This window comes from Hydra viridissima, unplaced genomic scaffold (assembly GCF_058129835.1).
Source record: "Hydra viridissima isolate aposymbiotic clone 2 unplaced genomic scaffold, HvirCarnegie_v1 scaffold_7, whole genome shotgun sequence".
NCBI lineage: Eukaryota > Metazoa > Cnidaria > Hydrozoa > Anthoathecata > Hydridae > Hydra > Hydra viridissima.
Genome location: NW_028324306.1, coordinates 16,784,530 through 16,804,357, shown reverse-complemented (window position 1 = coordinate 16,804,357; position 19,828 = coordinate 16,784,530). Strand labels below are relative to the sequence as shown.

The 19,828-nt window shown below is 30.7% G+C and overlaps 2 protein-coding genes across 5 annotated transcripts; both read right to left on the bottom strand.

The window, feature by feature from the left end:
- Nucleotides 1-2,450: 2,450 nt before the first annotated feature.
- Nucleotides 2,451-9,793, bottom strand: LOC145184063 (uncharacterized). 4 transcript variants are annotated; one of them, XR_016453864.1, is made up of 13 exons: nucleotides 9,129-9,793; nucleotides 6,910-8,139; nucleotides 6,268-6,411; nucleotides 6,035-6,125; nucleotides 5,601-5,759; nucleotides 5,218-5,289; nucleotides 4,977-5,092; nucleotides 4,110-4,896; nucleotides 3,814-4,028; nucleotides 3,522-3,636; nucleotides 3,244-3,416; nucleotides 2,879-3,124; nucleotides 2,451-2,687 (listed from the first exon to the last, which is right to left on the bottom strand). XR_016453864.1 is itself a non-coding variant. In XM_080059625.2 (12 exons), the coding sequence occupies exons 2-12, from the start codon at nucleotides 8,115-8,117 to the stop codon at nucleotides 3,016-3,018; spliced, it is 3,189 nt and encodes a 1,062-aa protein (XP_079915751.2). In that variant the 5' UTR covers nucleotides 8,118-8,139; nucleotides 9,129-9,793; the 3' UTR covers nucleotides 2,721-3,015. The 4 variants fall into 4 exon arrangements, 3 of the variants coding, with proteins under 3 accessions (XP_079915751.2, XP_089948155.1, XP_089948156.1); XM_080059625.2 differs by lacking the exon at nucleotides 2,451-2,687 and having other exon boundaries at nucleotides 2,721-3,124; XM_090092029.1 differs by lacking the exon at nucleotides 2,451-2,687 and having other exon boundaries at nucleotides 2,721-3,124; nucleotides 6,905-8,139; nucleotides 9,129-9,186.
- Nucleotides 9,794-14,580: 4,787 nt separating this feature from the next.
- LOC149886389 (uncharacterized) lies at nucleotides 14,581-15,509 on the bottom strand. The gene is made up of 3 exons (XM_090093501.1): nucleotides 15,454-15,509; nucleotides 15,143-15,335; nucleotides 14,581-14,936 (listed from the first exon to the last, which is right to left on the bottom strand). The coding sequence occupies exons 1-3, from the start codon at nucleotides 15,460-15,462 to the stop codon at nucleotides 14,611-14,613; spliced, it is 528 nt and encodes a 175-aa protein (XP_089949627.1). The 5' UTR covers nucleotides 15,463-15,509; the 3' UTR covers nucleotides 14,581-14,610.
- Between the last annotated feature and the right edge of the window lie 4,319 nt (nucleotides 15,510-19,828).

Genomic DNA, 19,828 nt, shown 5'->3' with positions numbered 1-19,828 from the left:
TTAAAACTAAAGAAGCTGGAACTTCTGTTTCAATATGAAATGCTGTTAAAAGTATTTTGAGCTGTTACTTGATGAAATCTTTTGCCAGCCTGAAATGACGCGATTATAGTTAAAAGCAAAGCAAAAAATAAAGTATATCGGTTTAAATAAAACGGCTACCGGCATTAAAAGCTTTAAAAATTGCTCTACTTTTTCTTACGGACTTTTTGTGAAGTTAGACATCTAGTTAATATATATCATTGAATATTGATGAATACCAAATAGTTACATAAACGTACGGTTTCCGTAACCTTAGTTGAGCTGCGCAAGAGTTACGAAAGTTTGGTGAATCCGCACCCAGGAATGTAGTTCAAAAGATTATGCAATGACTCGATTTCCTTTCATAATCTTCTGAGCTACACCAGGAGTGTAGCTCAGAAGATTACATAATGACTCACATTCCTGTATTTTAGAGAAGTAACAGAGATGAATTGTTGCCTTATCAATTGGTACCCAGGAAGATTTAACATAAAGAAGTTGACGCAAAAATATGCAATAAAAAAAATATTTCATATATTCTCAGACCAATGTGATATCTTGAGCAGGAACACGAAATTTGTTATCAATAATTGTAGCTGGTTGAAGCTGTGTTGGAAAAGGTAGAAGTGTAAAAACTTTCAGAGTGACTTGTGCAGCTGAATTTAAACCACGTTCAGAGTCATCATCTCCCAATCAATTATCATCTCAATTCACCACTTTAGATGAATACTTTCAATACCTAGTGGAAAAAAAAACATTTTTAAAAATCATTTGGACAATCAACGATTAATAAAAAATTATAAAAATAGTCAAAAAAATATTTTGATTCTGTTAGCTGGGAATAATTGCTGCTTATCAACTAATAGAATATGGATAGGATGAGCTATTTTAGGTTTTTTTTTTAAGAAATTATTTAATCAACAATTAGTTGGAATCCATACTTAGTTGGAAACTGGAGTATCTGAAGATTAACAAAATTTCCTTACGGCTGAAGCAGCACTTAAATCATTATTTGTTTTAAGATCGCCAAAATCAAATGGCACACCAAGCCATTCAACCAATTGTTCCTCTTCAAACTCAATTAACACATTTCCAGGATCCCTTTCAGAGTTCCGTTTTGTTGCTTCTTTAAATGCAAACTTACAAAAAGTATGATCAGCTACAAAAAAGAGCAACCACAGCTAGCGATTATCCGCTCTGGTTATAGTTTCGTGAGGCAGCTCAAACAGATAAGATTCCTTTAGACTACCTACTATCACGAATCTCCAAGATCACAGTATAAATCACTTATATTACTTTAATCAGAAAAGGATTTCAGAAAATTTTTAAAGCTAAATTTAAATTTTGTCGTTAACCGTTAAAAAGCCGCAAAGCAAACTTTTTTTATTTTACATAACAGTTAATAAATGACTTTAAAATTTTATAAATTTTATTGCTAATGTAACTTTAAAGTTTATTGGTTTATTTATTACAATCGAGAAACTGAAAAAATTTTACCAGTTTTGAATCAATACAACTAGAATCTATCTTATTCAGTTGGATCGTTTTGAGTCACTTTAAAAGACTTCCTGAAAATAAAAACAAATTGAATTAACAAAAATAAGTTCAAAATGAAGGATAAATATATTGAAACACAAAGAAATTTTTTTTTAAGATAAAACTTTTAAAAAGTCAAGAAGTTTTGGTTGCCTACGTTACTACGTTACTACGTTACTGGAAGAAAGCTCATTCAAGCGAATATAGTCATGCTCAAATTAGATGACTCATTTGATTTAATGGTAATCTGGCCTGAATTAGTTGAATTAATTGTTCAAGATAGTTTTACATTCTCAAATATTGTCATCTTATAAAATACCTCCGATATGTAGAGCAAAAAAAAGATCTTGAATCATCGCAGATTTTGTTTTACCAAAGCAAACTTTCAATCATTAAGATTTAAAATTAAATGTTCAGTGTTTGTTCTAGATTTTAGACGTTTTATGAGCTAATCAGAGCATGTCAAGTACCCTTAAGCATTTTTTCCATAACAAAGTGACTACCGCAAAAGACACATTTTTTACCGCACGTTAAGTTCTAAATTGAATGACAGTGGTTAAATTTTCATTTCAATTTTTTTATATGAAACATGAAGAATAACATTCTTTCAGTTAAGAAAAGCACAAAAACGAATTCATTTTGGTTTTTCTAGCACAAGACTAAAACTATCAAAATACTGAAAAGGTACAAATTGAAACAATTTTTTACTCTTCATCAAAGTTGAAATTTAGGACTTTTCTAATGAATTTTTACTTTCTATACAAAAAAAAAGTTCCAATTTTCTCCGGAAATTTTTTATCTCTATTTTTGTAACAGCCTACTTGATAACTTTTCTAATATCAGCCACCATTATAAGAAATTTTATCAAAAAACCTAACTTTCAATAAAAACTTAACTTTCGTTACCAAACTTAACTTTTATTCACCTAACTTCAAAAAGCTACTGCTATTAAGTCTTTCACATTTAGAATTTCATAAATTGGAAAAATTTTAGTAAGAGTGTTAGTAACAAAATCCACTATAAGACTATAAATTTGTAGTCACTTTCTTGGCTATGTGATTGATTTCCCATAGTGCAAGCCAAAGGAAGTTAAGGCTTAAAAAGCATATCATCCAGGTTTCTGTTTTGGTACCCTAAAAATAAAGACCTTTTACGATGAAACAGCGTTTTAGTTGGTAATCTTTTGTTCTTACTAAAAAGGATTTAAACTAAGAATTCAACAAAGATCCGGTTTTAATTGTTTGGGTCGAATAAATATATTTGTGTGTGTGTGCTCATTTCGTTTTGCAACAACGTTATCTATATATAATAGCTTTGCACGTACTTCACTGTGCACGCTTAGATCTTTTGTAAAATCGATCCAAAAGAAGAATAATTTCTTAAGGCTTGGTTTAAACTTTTTGCAATCGAAGTTTGAATGGTTTGATGCTGCCAAGCGTAGTGATGACGCAATGATTGGAGCTATGAACAACAAGTGGTAACTTGTCTTCGTTTTGAATAACTTAAGTTGCATAAACTACTAGCAAAATCTTTGCGTATTAAGGCTGTGTCCTCTCGGTCCAGCAATGTACTAAACAAAAACGAGTAGAAAGATTTTTATATTTTTAATCATTTTTAAATTTTCACAACATTTTTTAATTTTTTTCGAAAAAAGCATTTCATACAAATAAAAAAAAAAAAATGAACAACCTCAAAACCATTTCGCAAAACTGGTCAACATTCTCTCCTGTTTTTGCGCTTGTTTCAATGAACATTGCATCATGGTCTTTAGCGAGTTTGCTTCCTTTGTCGAACGAAACGTTCCGACTTAAATCGATTTTGTTAGCAACTATCATCAGAAATACATTTTCGTCGGTGAAGTCCTTGAAAATGTAAAAAAAAAAAAAAAAAAAGAAAATTTTACAAAGCCCTGTTTTATGGTTTTAATGTTCTTCTTGCATTCCAATCAGTTTTAAAAGCATCCTCACGTGAATAATTCGAATCCAATTTTTCACACTAAAGAATGACGTTTCTTCCGTGACATCATACATCAACACCACGAGGTCTGATTTTCGGAAGTAAGAACGTGGAATGCTGTTGAATCTATAAACAAACGGAAACAATTTTTGTTAAACAGACATTACTTCAAAACAGAAATTTGCTTCCACATTTTTAAAAACATACCAAGCTTCATTTTCAAATAAAGTTCTAATACCAACTTTGAAAGTTAAATTTCAATCAAGGTTTTTTAATTTCAGAACGAAATAACAGCTGATTTACCTTTCTTGGCCCATCGTATCCCATAGATTCAAAGAAACTTTATTTCCGTCATCAGAATTTAAACAAATGGTTGAAAAGTCACTCTCGAGCGTCTCCTCTCGCGTAGAGCGAAATTTGCCATAGCAAACGCGTCGAATAAAGCTCGTTTTTCCAACGTTCGAGTCCCCGATAAAGATTATTTTATAGGCATCTTTCTGCGATTCAGCAAAACGAATCTTTAAGGAAATTGCAACGAAATTTTAAGATATGTAATCAAATATAACGAAATAATAACTAAAACGATATAATTATTTTACCATGGGTGGGCTTCTATTTTTTACGTATGACTTCGTTGGAGTTGAAGTCAAAAAATCGCTACTATTTTCAAAAGAATGACGTTGAACTTTGTTATTGTTATCGAAAGAATGACGCTGTGAACTGCTGCTGCAATCAAAGGAGGAAGTGTGAGCATAGCGGCTATATAACTCGTCCCCATTTTCAACGTGGCGGTTTTCGTTGCTGTTTTCGAAAGAACTTAAAATTTCTTTCTCAATTTGATCGCGAGTAGTAAAAATTTCTGTATGAAGCTTTTCGTTTATTGTTAGAGCGGAATGCGAAAAATATTTATCGTCGTTTTCTTGCAATACTTCAGGTGGTGACAAAGGCCATTCGTCAGCGTTAAGAGCCGTTTTAATTGTAAGCGGAGAATAATTTGTTTTAGAGTTACTTATATTTGAACCTTTGATTTCAAAAGATGATTTCATTTTAGCTGGATGTTTTCTTTGTGCAGATTTTGGTTTTTGTATTTGATGCTCAAATTTATTCTCAAGGGCGGAGTTATATTCGGGTTCGTTGGTCAATTCATCCACTGTAGCTTCAGCAAACTTAAAACCATCTATTTCAAATGGTTCATATTTTAAAGCTCCTATATTGGGTTCTACTTTTAAAAAATGAGTATTAATTGACGCACAATTGGTGGCATCTTTTACGTTAATAAGGTATTCGTTTTGCTTTTTGAGGTTACTCAGAGCTGCGGTCAAAACGTCAACGTTTGAATCCAAGAAAACCTTTTCTTCCAATAAATCGTTGTGTTGTCGTAAACAGCTACAAAATAAAAATGGGAAAATATAAAAATCTAAAAAAATGAATCAGAATCTCAGCACTTTTTCCAATCAAAAGCTCACATTTTATATTTTTCTTGTTCAAACTCAAGTTCTTTTTTTAACTTAGCAACATCTTCTTTAAGACTTTTCACGATTTCTTCCGTTTGATCAAACCTCTGAATAAGAAGAATTTTTTCCTGAAAAACAAAAACGGAAGCTCAAATCCTCTTCATCTTCATCTCATTTTACGCGCGATTAATTTACAAAAAAAATTTAAAAGAAAAAAAAGTTTAAAAGATTTCACGGAAACGTGTCGTGTTACCTCAATAAGAATTGCATTCTCTTTTTTTAACAAATCTTCACTGTACAGAAGCTGGCTGATTTGCTGCTCCATCTAAACAAAATATAGAATTGTTCACATCATCGAGTTAAACGATAAAGAAGTATAAGCTTACTTCAAACACGAAGCTTGCTAAAAAGATCCGCTAAAAAATTGAATTGGTAACAGTAACTGCAAATCATAAACACACTCTTCCAAATGTCAATCGCAAAAGAACAATCGTAAACTTTTTGAAACGTCAATCACACAAGAAAGGCTTAATAAAAAACGAGGAGCATAAAACTGCTTCATGTTAGCAGCAAATAAACACTTGAAATAAAAATAGGAATTCTGGGATGTTTTTTGAATTCTAATAACTTTCTAACCATTTCCGTTGTGGATTTTAAAATGTCGTATTCTTCTTTAAGTTTTGAATTCTTTACAGACAAATCGTTGTTCACGCGGAGAACAGCTTGTATTTCCAGATCGCGCGACTCGATAACTTTTTGGTGCTCCGAACGAAGCTGTGCCTCCATATCGACAATCTTTTTAATAAAAAAAAAAAAAAAAAAAACTTTAAAAATTTAAAAAATCAAAAACCAAAAATTTCTTGAAATACTTGGTATCTAAAAGAATACTTATTCAAAATTTACTGTAAAAGTACTCCACGGTTATTTTTTGCAAAAATTCTTTGATTATTTTAAAATTATTTCACTCTAAAATTACACCGCATGTTGGACGTTAAACTATAGAAAAAAAAACCTCATCGTGCGATAAAAGTTTTAGGCAAATTTTAGGCAAATTTTAGGCAAACTAGAACCTTTTCTTGAGCGTACTGTCGTTCTTGTTGAATAACTATTTCGACGTCATCATAGATCTTTGCCCTTTCTTTCTCTTGATTTTCCAGCTTACTAAATTAAGGAACAATTTTTTGCAAGTTATACAAAAACAAAATAAAACAGAGAAGATTTACGTGGGTTTCTACATGAATACAAAAGATTCATAAACAGTATCCAGCTCAGTAAACTTGTAGCGTTTAGAAAGAAAACTCACGATGCGAAAAGCGCCTCCAAACCCTCATATTTTTTATGCACCAGCTGCACCTCTTCCACTATACATCTCATCGACTCTTCAAAAAGTTGAGCGAAGTCTTGATGGGAAATTAATTTTTGATATAAAAGTCGGAGAGAAAGGTTTCTGCATTAAAAATAAAATATAACAGTATTATACAAAAATAATTGATAGAAGCACAGTATTATAAAAAAAATAGTTGATAGAAGCACAGTATAATATAATGTAATATAATATATATTGAGAAAAATCAGTTTTTAATAATAATAATTGATATTTAATATTTTAACCCTAATGAATTAGTTTAGCAAATTACCAGAGAAGAGGGGGGGGGGGGGGAATTGTTTTAGTTTTAATTTTATTTCATATATATTACATTTCATTAATATATTAACGTAATATGATTACATTATAATATATTAACGTAATATGATTCACTTTTCGTTTTTACACAAAAAAAGATAATTTCTTTAATGTGCTTATCTTGATCTCTATCCCGACCCCAACCCATCAAATTACCCCAACCCATCAAATTACCCCAACCCATCAAATTACCCCGACCCCTACCTACCTGATTTAGTTTACAAGTAGTTTTTTTTTTTTAAATATTAGAACAAACCTCACTTTTCAAGCAATGTGGAACCACCAATCCTTTTTAAAAAAGAATTCCAACTATCGTTATCTTCAGCTTCTAAACCATCATACGTGACATCATAATCCATGATTGTTGAAATCTCCATCGAGGATTGTGCTCTTTCTATGAACGTTTTAGTGTCTGGTAAAGAAGATTCGTCCAGATTGTTTAAACTACGTGACCTTGGCATCTTCTTGATTGATCTTCTCGGTGAAAATAGCATTAGAAAACCAGCCTGTTTACTTTTTTCTTTCTGATAGCTGATTTCTTTATTTGAATAGCAGTTAAAATAATCTTCTTCATCTTCCTCTCCTTTGGCATATCCTTGAGGAGCTCTTGTAATTTTACCAAAGATTTCATCAAGTTCCTTTGTTGCGCTTATGCTAATGGTCGGATGACGTAATTCACAATCAAACGAGTCTTTGTTTTCGTCGGAAACGAAGACATTTGAGAAATTTTTAGATCTCAAATGATCGTCCGCTATAATTCGATTTGTTTCACCTCCATCAGGTGGAGTACGCTGTTTGTTTCGCTTAAATGCTTTATCAATGAGACTTCTTTTGTGTTTGCTTTTTTGACGTGAACCATTTAAGGGAGACTCATTAATTAACTTCTCTGACAATAAGTCACCTCCGAAATCATCTTTAAGAGTATTGCCTTCCTCGATATTTATTGCGCTATTATAAGAATCTGTTCGTCTTAATGGTGGAAGTAAAGGGGAAGTATTGTTACTTGGTATATCTTCTGTGGTATTTAAAGTAAATTTACTTTGATCCATCAATTTATTTTGATATTCAAACACACCGTCCGTTAAATTACCAGCAGATCTGAAGGAGTTCGAATTTTTAAGCTCTGAAATATTTGATGTTATGTAAGTGTCATCTAAAGAAGATGACGTTGCTCTAGAGTCCGAAGATGATGAACTTCTTTGCATGTCACGAATACTTAAACTATTTTCGTCAAAGTCCCAACAACATACTGAACAAGAAGCCACTCTGCGCATGGGAAACCCACCAGTTTCAGTAGTTTTGATCGGATTTTTTGAATCAAATAAAATACACGAAGCGCACGAAAAAGAACGACGTTCAGTGACAATTGATTCATTGTTATTAGTATTATCTCGGAAAAAGTCGTTTGAAAAAGCGTCGTGAATCTGTTCCTCTTCGTCTTCGAAGTCAACGTCGTATGTTGATGGCATTTGAGCTTCTTGTCTTGTCAAACTGTTGAAAAAAAAAAAATCGCAAATACAAAGTCATTAAAAGTTTTTGACTCAGTCGCCAGCTAAAAATTCTCTCGCTGATAAACTAATTGCGCATAAAGCCATTTTAATATCAAAAATACAAAAAATATAGAGATTTTTAAATCCTTAACCACGCGTTTAGTAATTTACACATAAATAAAATTTAGATCAAACTTTAAAATCTTAATAATGACTAATAAAAACTTTTGAGTAAGCTATATAATAATAATTCCTATTTGACCACGTTATATGATTTAATGGAAGCAGAATAATATCTGTAAATAAGCAAAAAAAATAAAGTTATTTTTATCCTCATAAAACCTTTCAAACAATGGGAAAGATTAAAGAATATAAAAACACGGTTTAGAAATAACAAAAAACCGAAAGATTAGTGAGGCAGTTATAAAAAGAAATGAACGGCTGAAAATAAAAAAAAAAAGGAAAGCCTGAAAACTTTTAACGAAGAAAACACTTAAGTGTATATAATAGTTCTCTCCCCCCCCCCTCCCCCGCTGGGAGAATAATACAAATACAAAATCCTTCCAATCACGGCTTCAATGCGTCCACTTTGCTTCGAATCAAAGCGACGCTAATTCATTAAATGATAAAATACGTTGATTATTTAGAAAGATATTGGCATGGACTTTGATTTTAAAAGTAAACGCATGGACTTCGATCTAAAAAAGCTGAAAAACAAGCTACATAGTATATCTAGATTAAAAAAAAAAAACAAACAAAAGTAAAACCCATTTTTAAAACTCAAAATAAAAAAAACAAAATTTCGACAAACAATATCTTAGGGAGTAGATTTCATGTCGCAAACTTGTGTTTTAAAAACTTTAAGGCAAAAATTTTAATGTAACTTTTTCAAAATTGAACAAAAATTAAAATAAAATAAAAATAGAAGTCATTTTAAACGCCAAAAGTTCAAGAACAGATTGTAAAAAATAAACGAAGATGAAAACTTACTGTTTATTTTTGATGAAAGTTGTTAAGTCACTGGCAATGAATGACACAGAGCACTTGTAATTAGCCTTTCTCTTTAGTGTTTGAATAAGTGTAACGGCGCTCCTCCTTCGTTTTTCATGAAACTTGGTTTTCTTGGTTACAATTGTCAGGTAAACAGTCAGATATTGCTTGATTTCAACAGCTTTTAAATAAAATCATCTGTAACAACTTTGTTGATATTTTCACCATATATGCAAACCGTAAAAATGCAATTTCTTTGGTTTCGTTGTTTTTCTGGTATCCCGAAAACAACACTAATTATATTAGACCGCATGAAAAACAAGTTAAGAAAAACAACGTATTTATATAAACAATCTATACAATCAAGTGATGTTTATTATAAGTGATAAAAAATTCTCAGTAAAAATTTAAAAGTTGTCTTATACCATATTGGTTATTTAAAAGTTTTTTAAAAAAGCAACTCTTAAGAAACTTTGGTTCTCCGTTGTACGCGTATGTTCATAAATTGTACGTAAATTCATAAAACCGCAAAACGTCTAACTAATTTTTAAACAGAAACACGTTTTACTTTGAATGTTCCTCACTGAATTCTGAAAAAATGTAAATTTCAGTTTTTTAATGGATTCGCGCATTTTTATCACCGTGCAGATAAGGTTTCTTTTACTATGTTCAAATTTCATAAACTGTTGTTTACTTACAAATTTAAAGTATGTGTTAAAGAAAAATCTTTTGTGTAATTTATTTTGTCTAAAAACCGTCAATCTGATTAAAATATTTTTTTTACAAAGCAAGCAATGCAGTATGCTGCTTTTTTGGCAATTACATTTTCATAGAGAACGCTCTACACAAAAATTTTGAATTCAGCTCAGGATATTATCTTCAGGAAATACTTCAGTGTATATTTTGAAAAACGACCAAATAAGTCACAATAATCGCTTTAATCGCCCAATGAATAGAACGATTGCGTTGTGTTTTCCATGTTTTAAAATATTATGCCAGTGAACTGTGCTTAGGACTATTTTGAATGTAGTTATCTTATGTAAAAGCAAAAATTTCTTTTAAAAAATTTAAAGCAATTTTTACATTTGAATTATTACTTCCGGCTTGCTGTTCTAGTTTTTAAAAACAAACGATGATATTCTGATGCAACGGAATTACAAAAAAAAAAAAAAAAAAAAAAAAAAACAATTTTACAAAAGTATGTATTATTAATAATCATTTAATATGTTTTATATATGTTTTATTATAAAGTTATATACTGAATACGAAATTTAATCTTTACTTTTTTATGCAATTAAAGGTTTTCAAACTAAACTGACTAAATCAAACTAAAAAAGCGACTTTCTGACAATTAAGTCGTTTTTTCATTCTTAATCTTTTCTTTTTACCTGATATTTTTTTCTGCATCAGCTGCAAGTGAAACTGCATTGCTTGCTGAAAGATCAATACTAGATAAATTAAGTCGTTTAAGAGCTGGCTTAACGTAGTCGAGATGCTCGCGTAATTTACGGAGTCTGGTAGCAACATTCTGTTTCCAAAACTACAGGGTGTGTATTCACAAAACTTTCGTAACTCTTGCACAGCTCAAGTAAGGTTCTGGAAACTGTTGGTTCTTGTAACTATTTGGTATTCACCCATATTTCGCAGCATTTCCGTAAAGTTAGGGTTGCACGTGAATTGCGCTGAAGTTACGCAAAAACTTACGAAAGTTTTTTTGAAAAGCAACTGCGCAAGTTTCTTGAATACGACCAATGATATATGTTAACTAGATATCTAACTCGCGCTTCCGCAGTGAAGCAAATTTTTTGCCAGTCAAGTTTGCTTTGCCAGCCTAAAATGACGCAATGACATAGATATATAAAAAACATGTTTTATATATCTATGCGCAATGATATATCAAAACAAAAGCAAAATTGAATTATTTTCAGTTTAAATAAAACGGCTAACGGCATTAAAAACTTTAAAAACTTGCTCCACTTTTTCTTAAGGAACTTTTGCGAAGTTAGACATCTCGTTAATAAATATCATTGAATACGACTTTCACAGTTTTGATCTTACGCTAAACTCACGCAAAATAAGTTTGGTGAATAAGCTCCCAGTTGCCCAGTAAATTTTTTGAGTAAATTTTTTTCGTGTTACTCGGAAACATCAAAGTATTTTTGAATGCGCTTTAGACTTACACTTGTGTCGTTTTGTTCTCCAGACTTTTTGATTAAAATGGCTGGTTCACCCGTGTTGCCACAAATTGCTTGGAAAAATACGATTGCATTTTTTAGAATTGTCTCTCAATTTCAATATTATACTTTATAAAACTTTTTTATTTCCCTCACTTCGCAAAGTGTATAAACATTGATTATTTAGTCTTCGGTCCAAAAACATTGTGCTATACAATGGTGGGTTCCTTTTCTCGATAAATCGACGTTGCAAACCCTTTTTTTATGTTGATACTTTTATTTTTCACATTTTTAAAACAATACAAAGAACTTCTGTCACATAAGAGCCTCGAATACTTTGCAATACCACTGATTGATTGAAATCACCCGATCTCATGGGTTATGATATCCGGAAAACATACTACGCAAGAATGCAATATAAAAATAGGTCCTTGTAAAGAGTGTTGCTTTAAGATTATTTTGATTAGTTGGTAAAACCTTTAGCTTTGTCCTCCTAATTTTTCTGGTCGAATTAACGAAAGTCTTAATTGCTTAAATGCGGTTCGATACTGTTAATAAGATAAAAGCGCCGACGTTTTTCGGTTTTTTGGTTTTTTAAACAAATGAAAACGGTAAAAAATATTTCTAATATTTTTTGTTAAAAAAGAATTCTTTATGCGTTTAGAATACCAAAACTCTCGGTGAAAAAGTTTATTTTTATACTTAAGTTTTTATATTTGAAACTTGTTATAAATAGAACTAACGGTTTTAAATCGAATAACAGTTTTGCGTATGCTTGTTAAAGGGTTGAAATTAAATAACATAAGGTATGTAAAGAATCGCATTTTTTTCTGGGATCAAGGTATATCTAAATAAACAAATCATTTTAAAGCAAGGTATATCTAAATAAACAAATCATTTTAAATTCGACATATTTCAAATGCCTGGTATAGTAGTTTGTACTCCGTTGATTCGTTTTAAACCGAAAAAAAATAAACCCCGATGCTTAGAAAATACTAAAAATATTTTAACAAGTTTGGCAAATTCCTTTTAATTGTGGTGCAACAAGAGTCTTTTTCTAAAAAAATTGCAAATCTTTATTTTATTTGTTTTAAGAAAAAAATGAATCGAAGGCAACCATGTTTTTTTTTATGTTAAAAGAAATCTTTTTTTTTATGTTTTCAGAAAGTTTTGCAATTATCTTTGGTTAGGTAAAATGAATCCAGTGGCCTGTATTATAAACCAAACTACGTAATTGGTGGTCGTAACCAGTAAATTCCTATTTCTGCGTTTCACTTTTCATTATTGTAAAAAAAATATATCAACAAACATATACTGTTTACAAAATAGAACAATTGTAACAGAAAATCACGCATTTATTTAAAATTTTTCATTGCATATAGACTTTGTAAAATAGAAATTGACCGTCAATTCAAATATAGCAGTTGGATAATAAACGCATTCTATATTCATGTTACACAAGTTGCACATGTGATTTATTTGCAAAATAGAAATAGTTCACTCATACGATAAATGTTAACATTTAAAGAAAAATCCTTTATTATAAGTATTTATCAATGGTAGAAAAAGAAGACTAACACGAAACTGTATTCATAATTATATGTTAGATTGTAGAAATACAATAATACAAGTCTTAAATAAAAATAAAAAGTACAAATTTAAGCATTTATATTTATTTTACTAAATATATATATACTTGTTTCATTAAACAGATTTTGTATGGTCAACAGGGTGGTTATAGTGCAAAAGGAAAAAAAGCATTTCCCGGAAAATCACACGGGGGAACCCTCTAAATTGTGTCAAGACTAAAAAATGATATTTGTGAAGTTTTAGCTAAATCAGAAAACCTATACTCGTGCTTCATTGTGGTAGATATCTTGAGATTAGGAGTTTCTTGAAAAAAATTATCATTTTTGTTTGTAAATTTAAAAAGGTTTATCCATGAAACAAGATTCGGGTCTCATTTTGTTCTTTAAGCTATTCTCTTCAAATTTTATTGTCTCCATTCTTTAACTACAATCTATCGTTTCAGAGAAATTTACATTTTTACATACATAGATTAGATAAAGGTTGAATTCTCCTATGCAAAAATGCATAACTTAAATGCTATTTAAGAAGTACCTTTAATACGCTGACTGTCAACTACGAGATAACTCGAAGACTGCGGTCTTTTCTAGGACGCCAACTACGAGTTATCTCGTCTTATGTTTACTTGCCATTTTTAGTTGGCTTCCGCTAAGAGATTTTTGTTACAGAACCCAACTACAAGATAATTCGTAAGACCATTTTTTTTTTAAAAAAACACATTTTTATGCTTTTTGATTTTCAACTGGGCACTAGAATTTGAGTTTTCATCAATATAATGTGATAAAATCAAATTTGTCATTTTTGGCCAGATTTCTGAAAACTGCCGTCAACGTGGCAGTAAACGTTAGAGCTCTGCGTTAGCCTAAAAAATTCCGACTGTCGGTTCGGAACGTAATCATACCTAATGTTACGACCTAATGTCGAAGTCGAACCGTAATTTAACCTTATGTTACGACAAAGTCGGAATTAAGTCGGTATGAACCGTAATCTAACGTAATAGTTCGTAATAAAACAAGACAAAGCTTTTAGTCAAAGCTTAAAAATGATTTATTGCAGTTTAAGTCATAATATAATTCATTTATTCAATTTACTAAAACTAGATTAGGATATCCAAGATTCAACATCAACTCATAAATTTCGTCATCACGCAAAAATTTTAGTTGAAACCTTGAACCACGGTCGTTTAGTAGTGCTATGTTATTATACGCATGCGCAATTTTTACGGAAAAAAATCAACACTTTCAAAATGGCTACGGTCCTTGGCAACGAATGTAATTTTTCACTAGAAACCAAGTAATTGCATATTTGCCAACATAAATAAAAGCTTTTGTTGCTATTTTAATTCAAATTAGTTTAACGATAACCCAGTTGTGTACTAAAACACTTAAAACAAGAGAAGGAACATCTAATCGTTCGTTAACATTTGTTGTTGAGAAAGGTGGCTGGTTAACTACACGTGATTTGTTTACACTTTTTGGACCCTGCGTTCTAGATTTCTAATCGTGGAAATGTAACCAAATTTTTTGAAAAAGTTTGAAAAGACCTTCTTCCATTTATTTTTTTTGGCTGTTCTTAGCATTCAATTTTTTTAATGGACAAAAAAGACGCTTTTCTGCATTACCTTATTGACAATTAAAACTACATTTTATTTAGTTATGTTTTTTAATAAAAAAGGAGCTAAATATTTTTAAACAATGTAAATGATGTTGCCAAAAGTATTTTTAACTATTAAAATTTTCGTTTTTTTTCTTTCTTTTACATGATACAGGAATTAACACCCTACTTTTAGGATTAGTTTTCTGATGGTGACATTTTAGGATGCTTTTTAACCGCTTTGTTGGGCAAGGGATAGATTGATAAATGCGCTTTAAATTGTTAAACTCAAGATGAATTGATTCTCCACCTTGTTCGCCATAGAGTCCAAAGCCAGCGCCCCATTTTTTCAAAAATGGAATAGCGTGATCTTCTAACATGTGTAACTTTGGAGGCACTGAAGCCTCAGGCCAAGTTGTACGGTAAAAATTCATCAATTCATCAATATTTTTTTCTAAAGAAAAAATGATAGCAACATGAATTATGGCTTACTTATAATCCCAGCTTTATAAGTTAAATCATCATAATTATCTTGCTAGGTATTGTTTTAGTTTCAGTATACTCTTCAACCTCAATAACTATAACACAATAAAATTTCCAATCGCTTTGAGAAACTCATTAAAAGCAGAAAGAAAAAGAAAAAAATCAAATAAAACATACCAAGTTCATTTAATATTTCTGCTGTCATGGTATTTTTTGAGGAGAATATGCTATAGCATGCAGAAAATTTATGAAAGAGTAATTTATATTTTCTACTGATTTCAATTGCTTTTTCGTGAATGCTTGTTCCAGAAAATCCTTCATCAAAAACAAGCTTTGGAATAGAATTACACAACATTAGTATAGAGTTTTTCTAAAAAAAAAAATTCTCTTTAAAAGATATATTGCATGATTTTATATTATTTGTTATTATTGTTATTAATAATAATGTCTTAGATTTGGAATAAATTCATTTATAAAAGAAAGGGAACCTGAAGCATTTTATGCACATGATTCCCGATAAAACTTTTTCCATGGTATACTTGTCGCTAAACTTTCAGTTTTTGTAATGTTGTTTCAATCTGTTGTGTGCATGGTCCCTCACCTTTCTTTAGTGTAGATTGAAGCTCCAGAGTATTACATTGTTTTTTCTATTGAAGTATTATAATTGTTTTTAAATAAAAAATAAATAGCAGGAGTAATAGCTTCCATGAGGAAACATTGATCTGCAATCATCCAGATATAACAAATAAAGTACTTAAGGTGGTACTAGCCTATAAAATTTCAAAATTTTCCTCTTATTTTTATTATACAAATTTGAAAAATATTATTTAATAGCACTGAATTTTTTTTCATTGTACATAGTTTTTAACAAATATTACACTGAAAATCAAAGGATTGAGAGTTTAACATTATCATGTCGTCCATGCCAAATTTTTAAGAAATCCTTACCATTTCCTTTTTCCTTTTCTTTAAAAAATCGAGTTGAGGGAAGTAAATTGACTTTATATTTTCCACATTTTCAGGATTATTTAATGTAGCCATTGTCATAGCATCATTCACCAGCTGCATTTGTTCATCAAGATTAAAAATAGAACTTTGAAGGTCTAACAATTGTTCTTGCTTTGACACAAATTCATGATATTTTTCAGAACAGATGCTGTTATCATTTTTTAGTACTCCTTCTGCTTATATTAGAATATCCAATTCATGGGCTTCTTCTTCAAACATGTTGAAATATTAAAGATAAATCCCAATAGCAATGTGCAGTGTTGGTAAAGAAACCTAGGTATAAAGAAACCTAGGTATATATGAGTTATAATTAAAAAAAATTAAATTAACTTTTAGTGATGTTGTACAGCAAAGCAATTATCACTAGTTAAAGTTGAGTTAAACGAGAGAAATAATTTTACCTGATCTAGAGTTACCTTCAAAATTGGTTCTGTTATGACATTATCATTGTTATGAATTTCCAAGTTTGTTACGAGTAGGTGTCGAACTTCCGACAAAAAAGTCGGTACGAGCCGGAATCGGATGGTCGTAACGCAGAGCTCTAGTAAACGTGTAAAAGTAAAACCAATTGTAATCTTTGTAAGTTATTGTTGTGAGGTAATTATATTAGTTAAGTTAAAGCAATCTGATTGGTTAAATTTAGTTAACTTTGTTAATAATTTTTTTTTTAATGGATTTATATTCCCATTTTTAGCCGAAGGTCAGTTTTGCAAAATGATTTAAAAAAAAAAAAAAAAAAGGAAAAATAAGTTTAGAAGAGTAGTTTATTTATAAAGAATAAGAAACAAGTTGAAATTTTAGTCTTAAGTTAATAAGTAACTTAGGGAAATAATACTTGTTTAAATATTCTAACTATCTTAACTTAATTGTTCTTAGATTTTGTTCAATTAAAGTTATGTGTTTTGTATTTTAGAATAAGTAGAGTTTGTATCTTTAGAAAGCAGTACATCAGATCAAGAAGGATTTAAGGATAATTAGGACTCTAGGATTTAAGAATAATTGGGAACTCAATTAACTGGTCTTCTCCACAGATTATTATTGTACTACAGTAGACTGAGATGAGAAATAACTTCTAGATGTTTTAAATAAAGAAAATGTCGAGAGAGTTGCAGTTTTAATTAGGCGTGAAGAAGAAGAGCAGTTAATTGAAGTTCTCCAATTAGAAAATAGCGTAGGGATTACTTCGACTGAATCTAAGCATTTGAACAATGGGGCGCATTGTACAAGATTCAAGAAATGTGCTTCGATACAATTGGCGTAAATACTGGCCGCATTAAGGGTGCGTGTGTTTTGTTGGAACAAATAATGGAGAAAAAATTATTGTTATTTATTGACAGTTTGCCTCCATCAGAAATTTTGTCCCTCTATCAAGAGGTCTGCTCAACTCTCATTTGACCTAAATATGTCAATTAAATTTGCGTTAACACGCTTTGAAAAAGGACATAAAATGAACTCTCGCGTTAGAACCTGTTCTAACGCAAGATCTACGAAAAATTTGGATATTTGTACTGCACGTGGCCATTTCTAATCCCTAAAAACCAGAGAGTAACTGTTGTCTCTTCTAAGAAAAATGATGTGTTAGCTGCTGCGCTTTTTGTATTTCAAGCAAGATGGTGTTTTTTTTTTTGTTTAAATCCTGTGGACGCTTGATCTATGTAAATGGTTCACATAACTTAATTAACATGCAGTTAAAATCACGGACAAAGAGGATAAAAATTCGAAGAGAAAGTGGCTAATTGTAAAAAAGACTTAGAAAAATGAAGAATAAGTAAAAAACTAACAATGAGCCTAAGAGTCATCTAAGAAACTAAATTATGAATAAGACTTTATAATAACTTCTAGTAAACAACACTGTCATGAGTTACAAGCAAGTTTGTATTTATAGCCAACACTTGGTCAAACTTGGTCTTGCATGCCATCAATACAACTGTTGTTAGATCATTCAAAAGAAAACAGTACCCAAAAAACTTGCTCTATTCAAAATCATACCATATCATTTTATTTAAGGGAAACTTCGTTTTCTTCTCGAGAGTTTTTTGTGTGCATCATTTTCTGTATAGCTTATCTAGCTTACGTTTAGAGAAGGTTTGAAGCTGTTGGATTGAAATTATAACTGCTCACTTCATCAAATGCTTTTTTTGATGGTTTCCTTAGAACATTTAAGAAAGAAACCGCGTAAAAAGTAACAGAATTAAAAAAAAAAAATAGATTTAACAATGCCTCTTACAATTTATCATATATTTACTTAGCTCTTAAATAAAGCCGGTTTCATGTTGTTGAAAGAAAGTTCCTATTTTTTATTGTAGCTGAATGTTGTCTATTGATCTTAAAGTAACACAAGGACAGAAACTATCCCCATCCCCACCCCATCCCCATCAAGTTTCTCCCCTTCCCCATCTCCATTGTTTCTGCTTCTCCCCCATCTAGTCATCGCATCAGAAATTATAATATATTTTTAATAAATTATATTTTAACATTTATTATTAATAAGAAACTTAGACCAGTCCATGTAAACAAAATATTAACACATACACCTCTATTTTTTGTTCAAACCATGCAGAAATAAGAGTGCATAGACACAATCTGGATGAAGTTGTGTCGTTCTCTCCTCCAGTGTTCTTCCAGAGATTGAAAATGATTGTTCTGATGATGTGTATGTTCTGACATGTGACGAATTTGGAATGTGTTCTGTTTTACTTATTCCTACATGAAGAATTGCTATCATCAGAATCTGTGCTGTGTTCCAGTCTCTTCAGTTAACTTCATTATCATTTCCAGTCTCTTCAGCCAACTTCATTGGTGGCAGCTTCTTCACTTTCAAATAAATCCACAAAAAAGTTACTTGAGTTGTCTTTATGTATTTTCCTCTTATTTTATGATGACTCGAGAGGTATATTTTGATTCGATTCAATGGAGGCTGGTCTGACTAGAGGCAAATCGTCTATCATGCTGTTTAAACTCTTCAGTGCTTCTTTAAATTCTTTTTCTGTCATTATCTTAGTTACAATTCTTTTAAATTTTGAATCCAAAAGAGTTGCAGCTCTATCCATTTCATTTATTGGAAAATAGCGCTTCAACATATTATTTAAATAACTTAAACTCTTTTATGATACTTACATCTACAGCCAATACCTGCCAGTGTTTTATTATTTGACATTTAGTTGCAGCAATATTGTGCACAGAACATTCTTTGTCTGTTGAAAGATGTTTAGTAGCTGTATCAAATGGTGTTAACACTGTGATGACATCTTTCAATAAAGTCTCGTTCAAATCAAATAATTTTCTTTGTAGTGTTTTATCTTGATCTCTTGCTAAAAAATTGCTTTATCTTCAATAATTGTTGATAACGATTGTAGCATAATCAGTTGAGAATTCTTCCTTATTGAAACAGAATGATTAACTGATACTTGCAGTTGAATTTGAATTTCGGAAGGTTTTATGTGTGACTATCTCCTTGCATGCGCAAATAAGGTTAATGATTTCCAAAACCGAAGCAGGGGTATTTTTCACTTCTAGATTATGAACTAAAACCATATTTAGGTTGTGCCTACAACATGGAATCCAAATTTGATCTTTAAATGCAGCTTTAAAATTTGAGCCATAATCAGTTGCATAGTAATTGTCGCATCGCAATGCTTCCATTCCTTCAAGAACTTCATTTGTAACGAGTTTATTATTCTCAGCTAAATTTAATAATGATAAAATCTTCATGAAACATTAATTGAAATTAGTGAGGCAAAATTGACGATGTAAATAACATTCAAATCGGATATTTTTTGATGAAAGCTTTGTGAAAAGCTATTGCAATAAACAAAATGTAAATTAAGAAGAATAACATTTGCTGCTTTAGAAAAA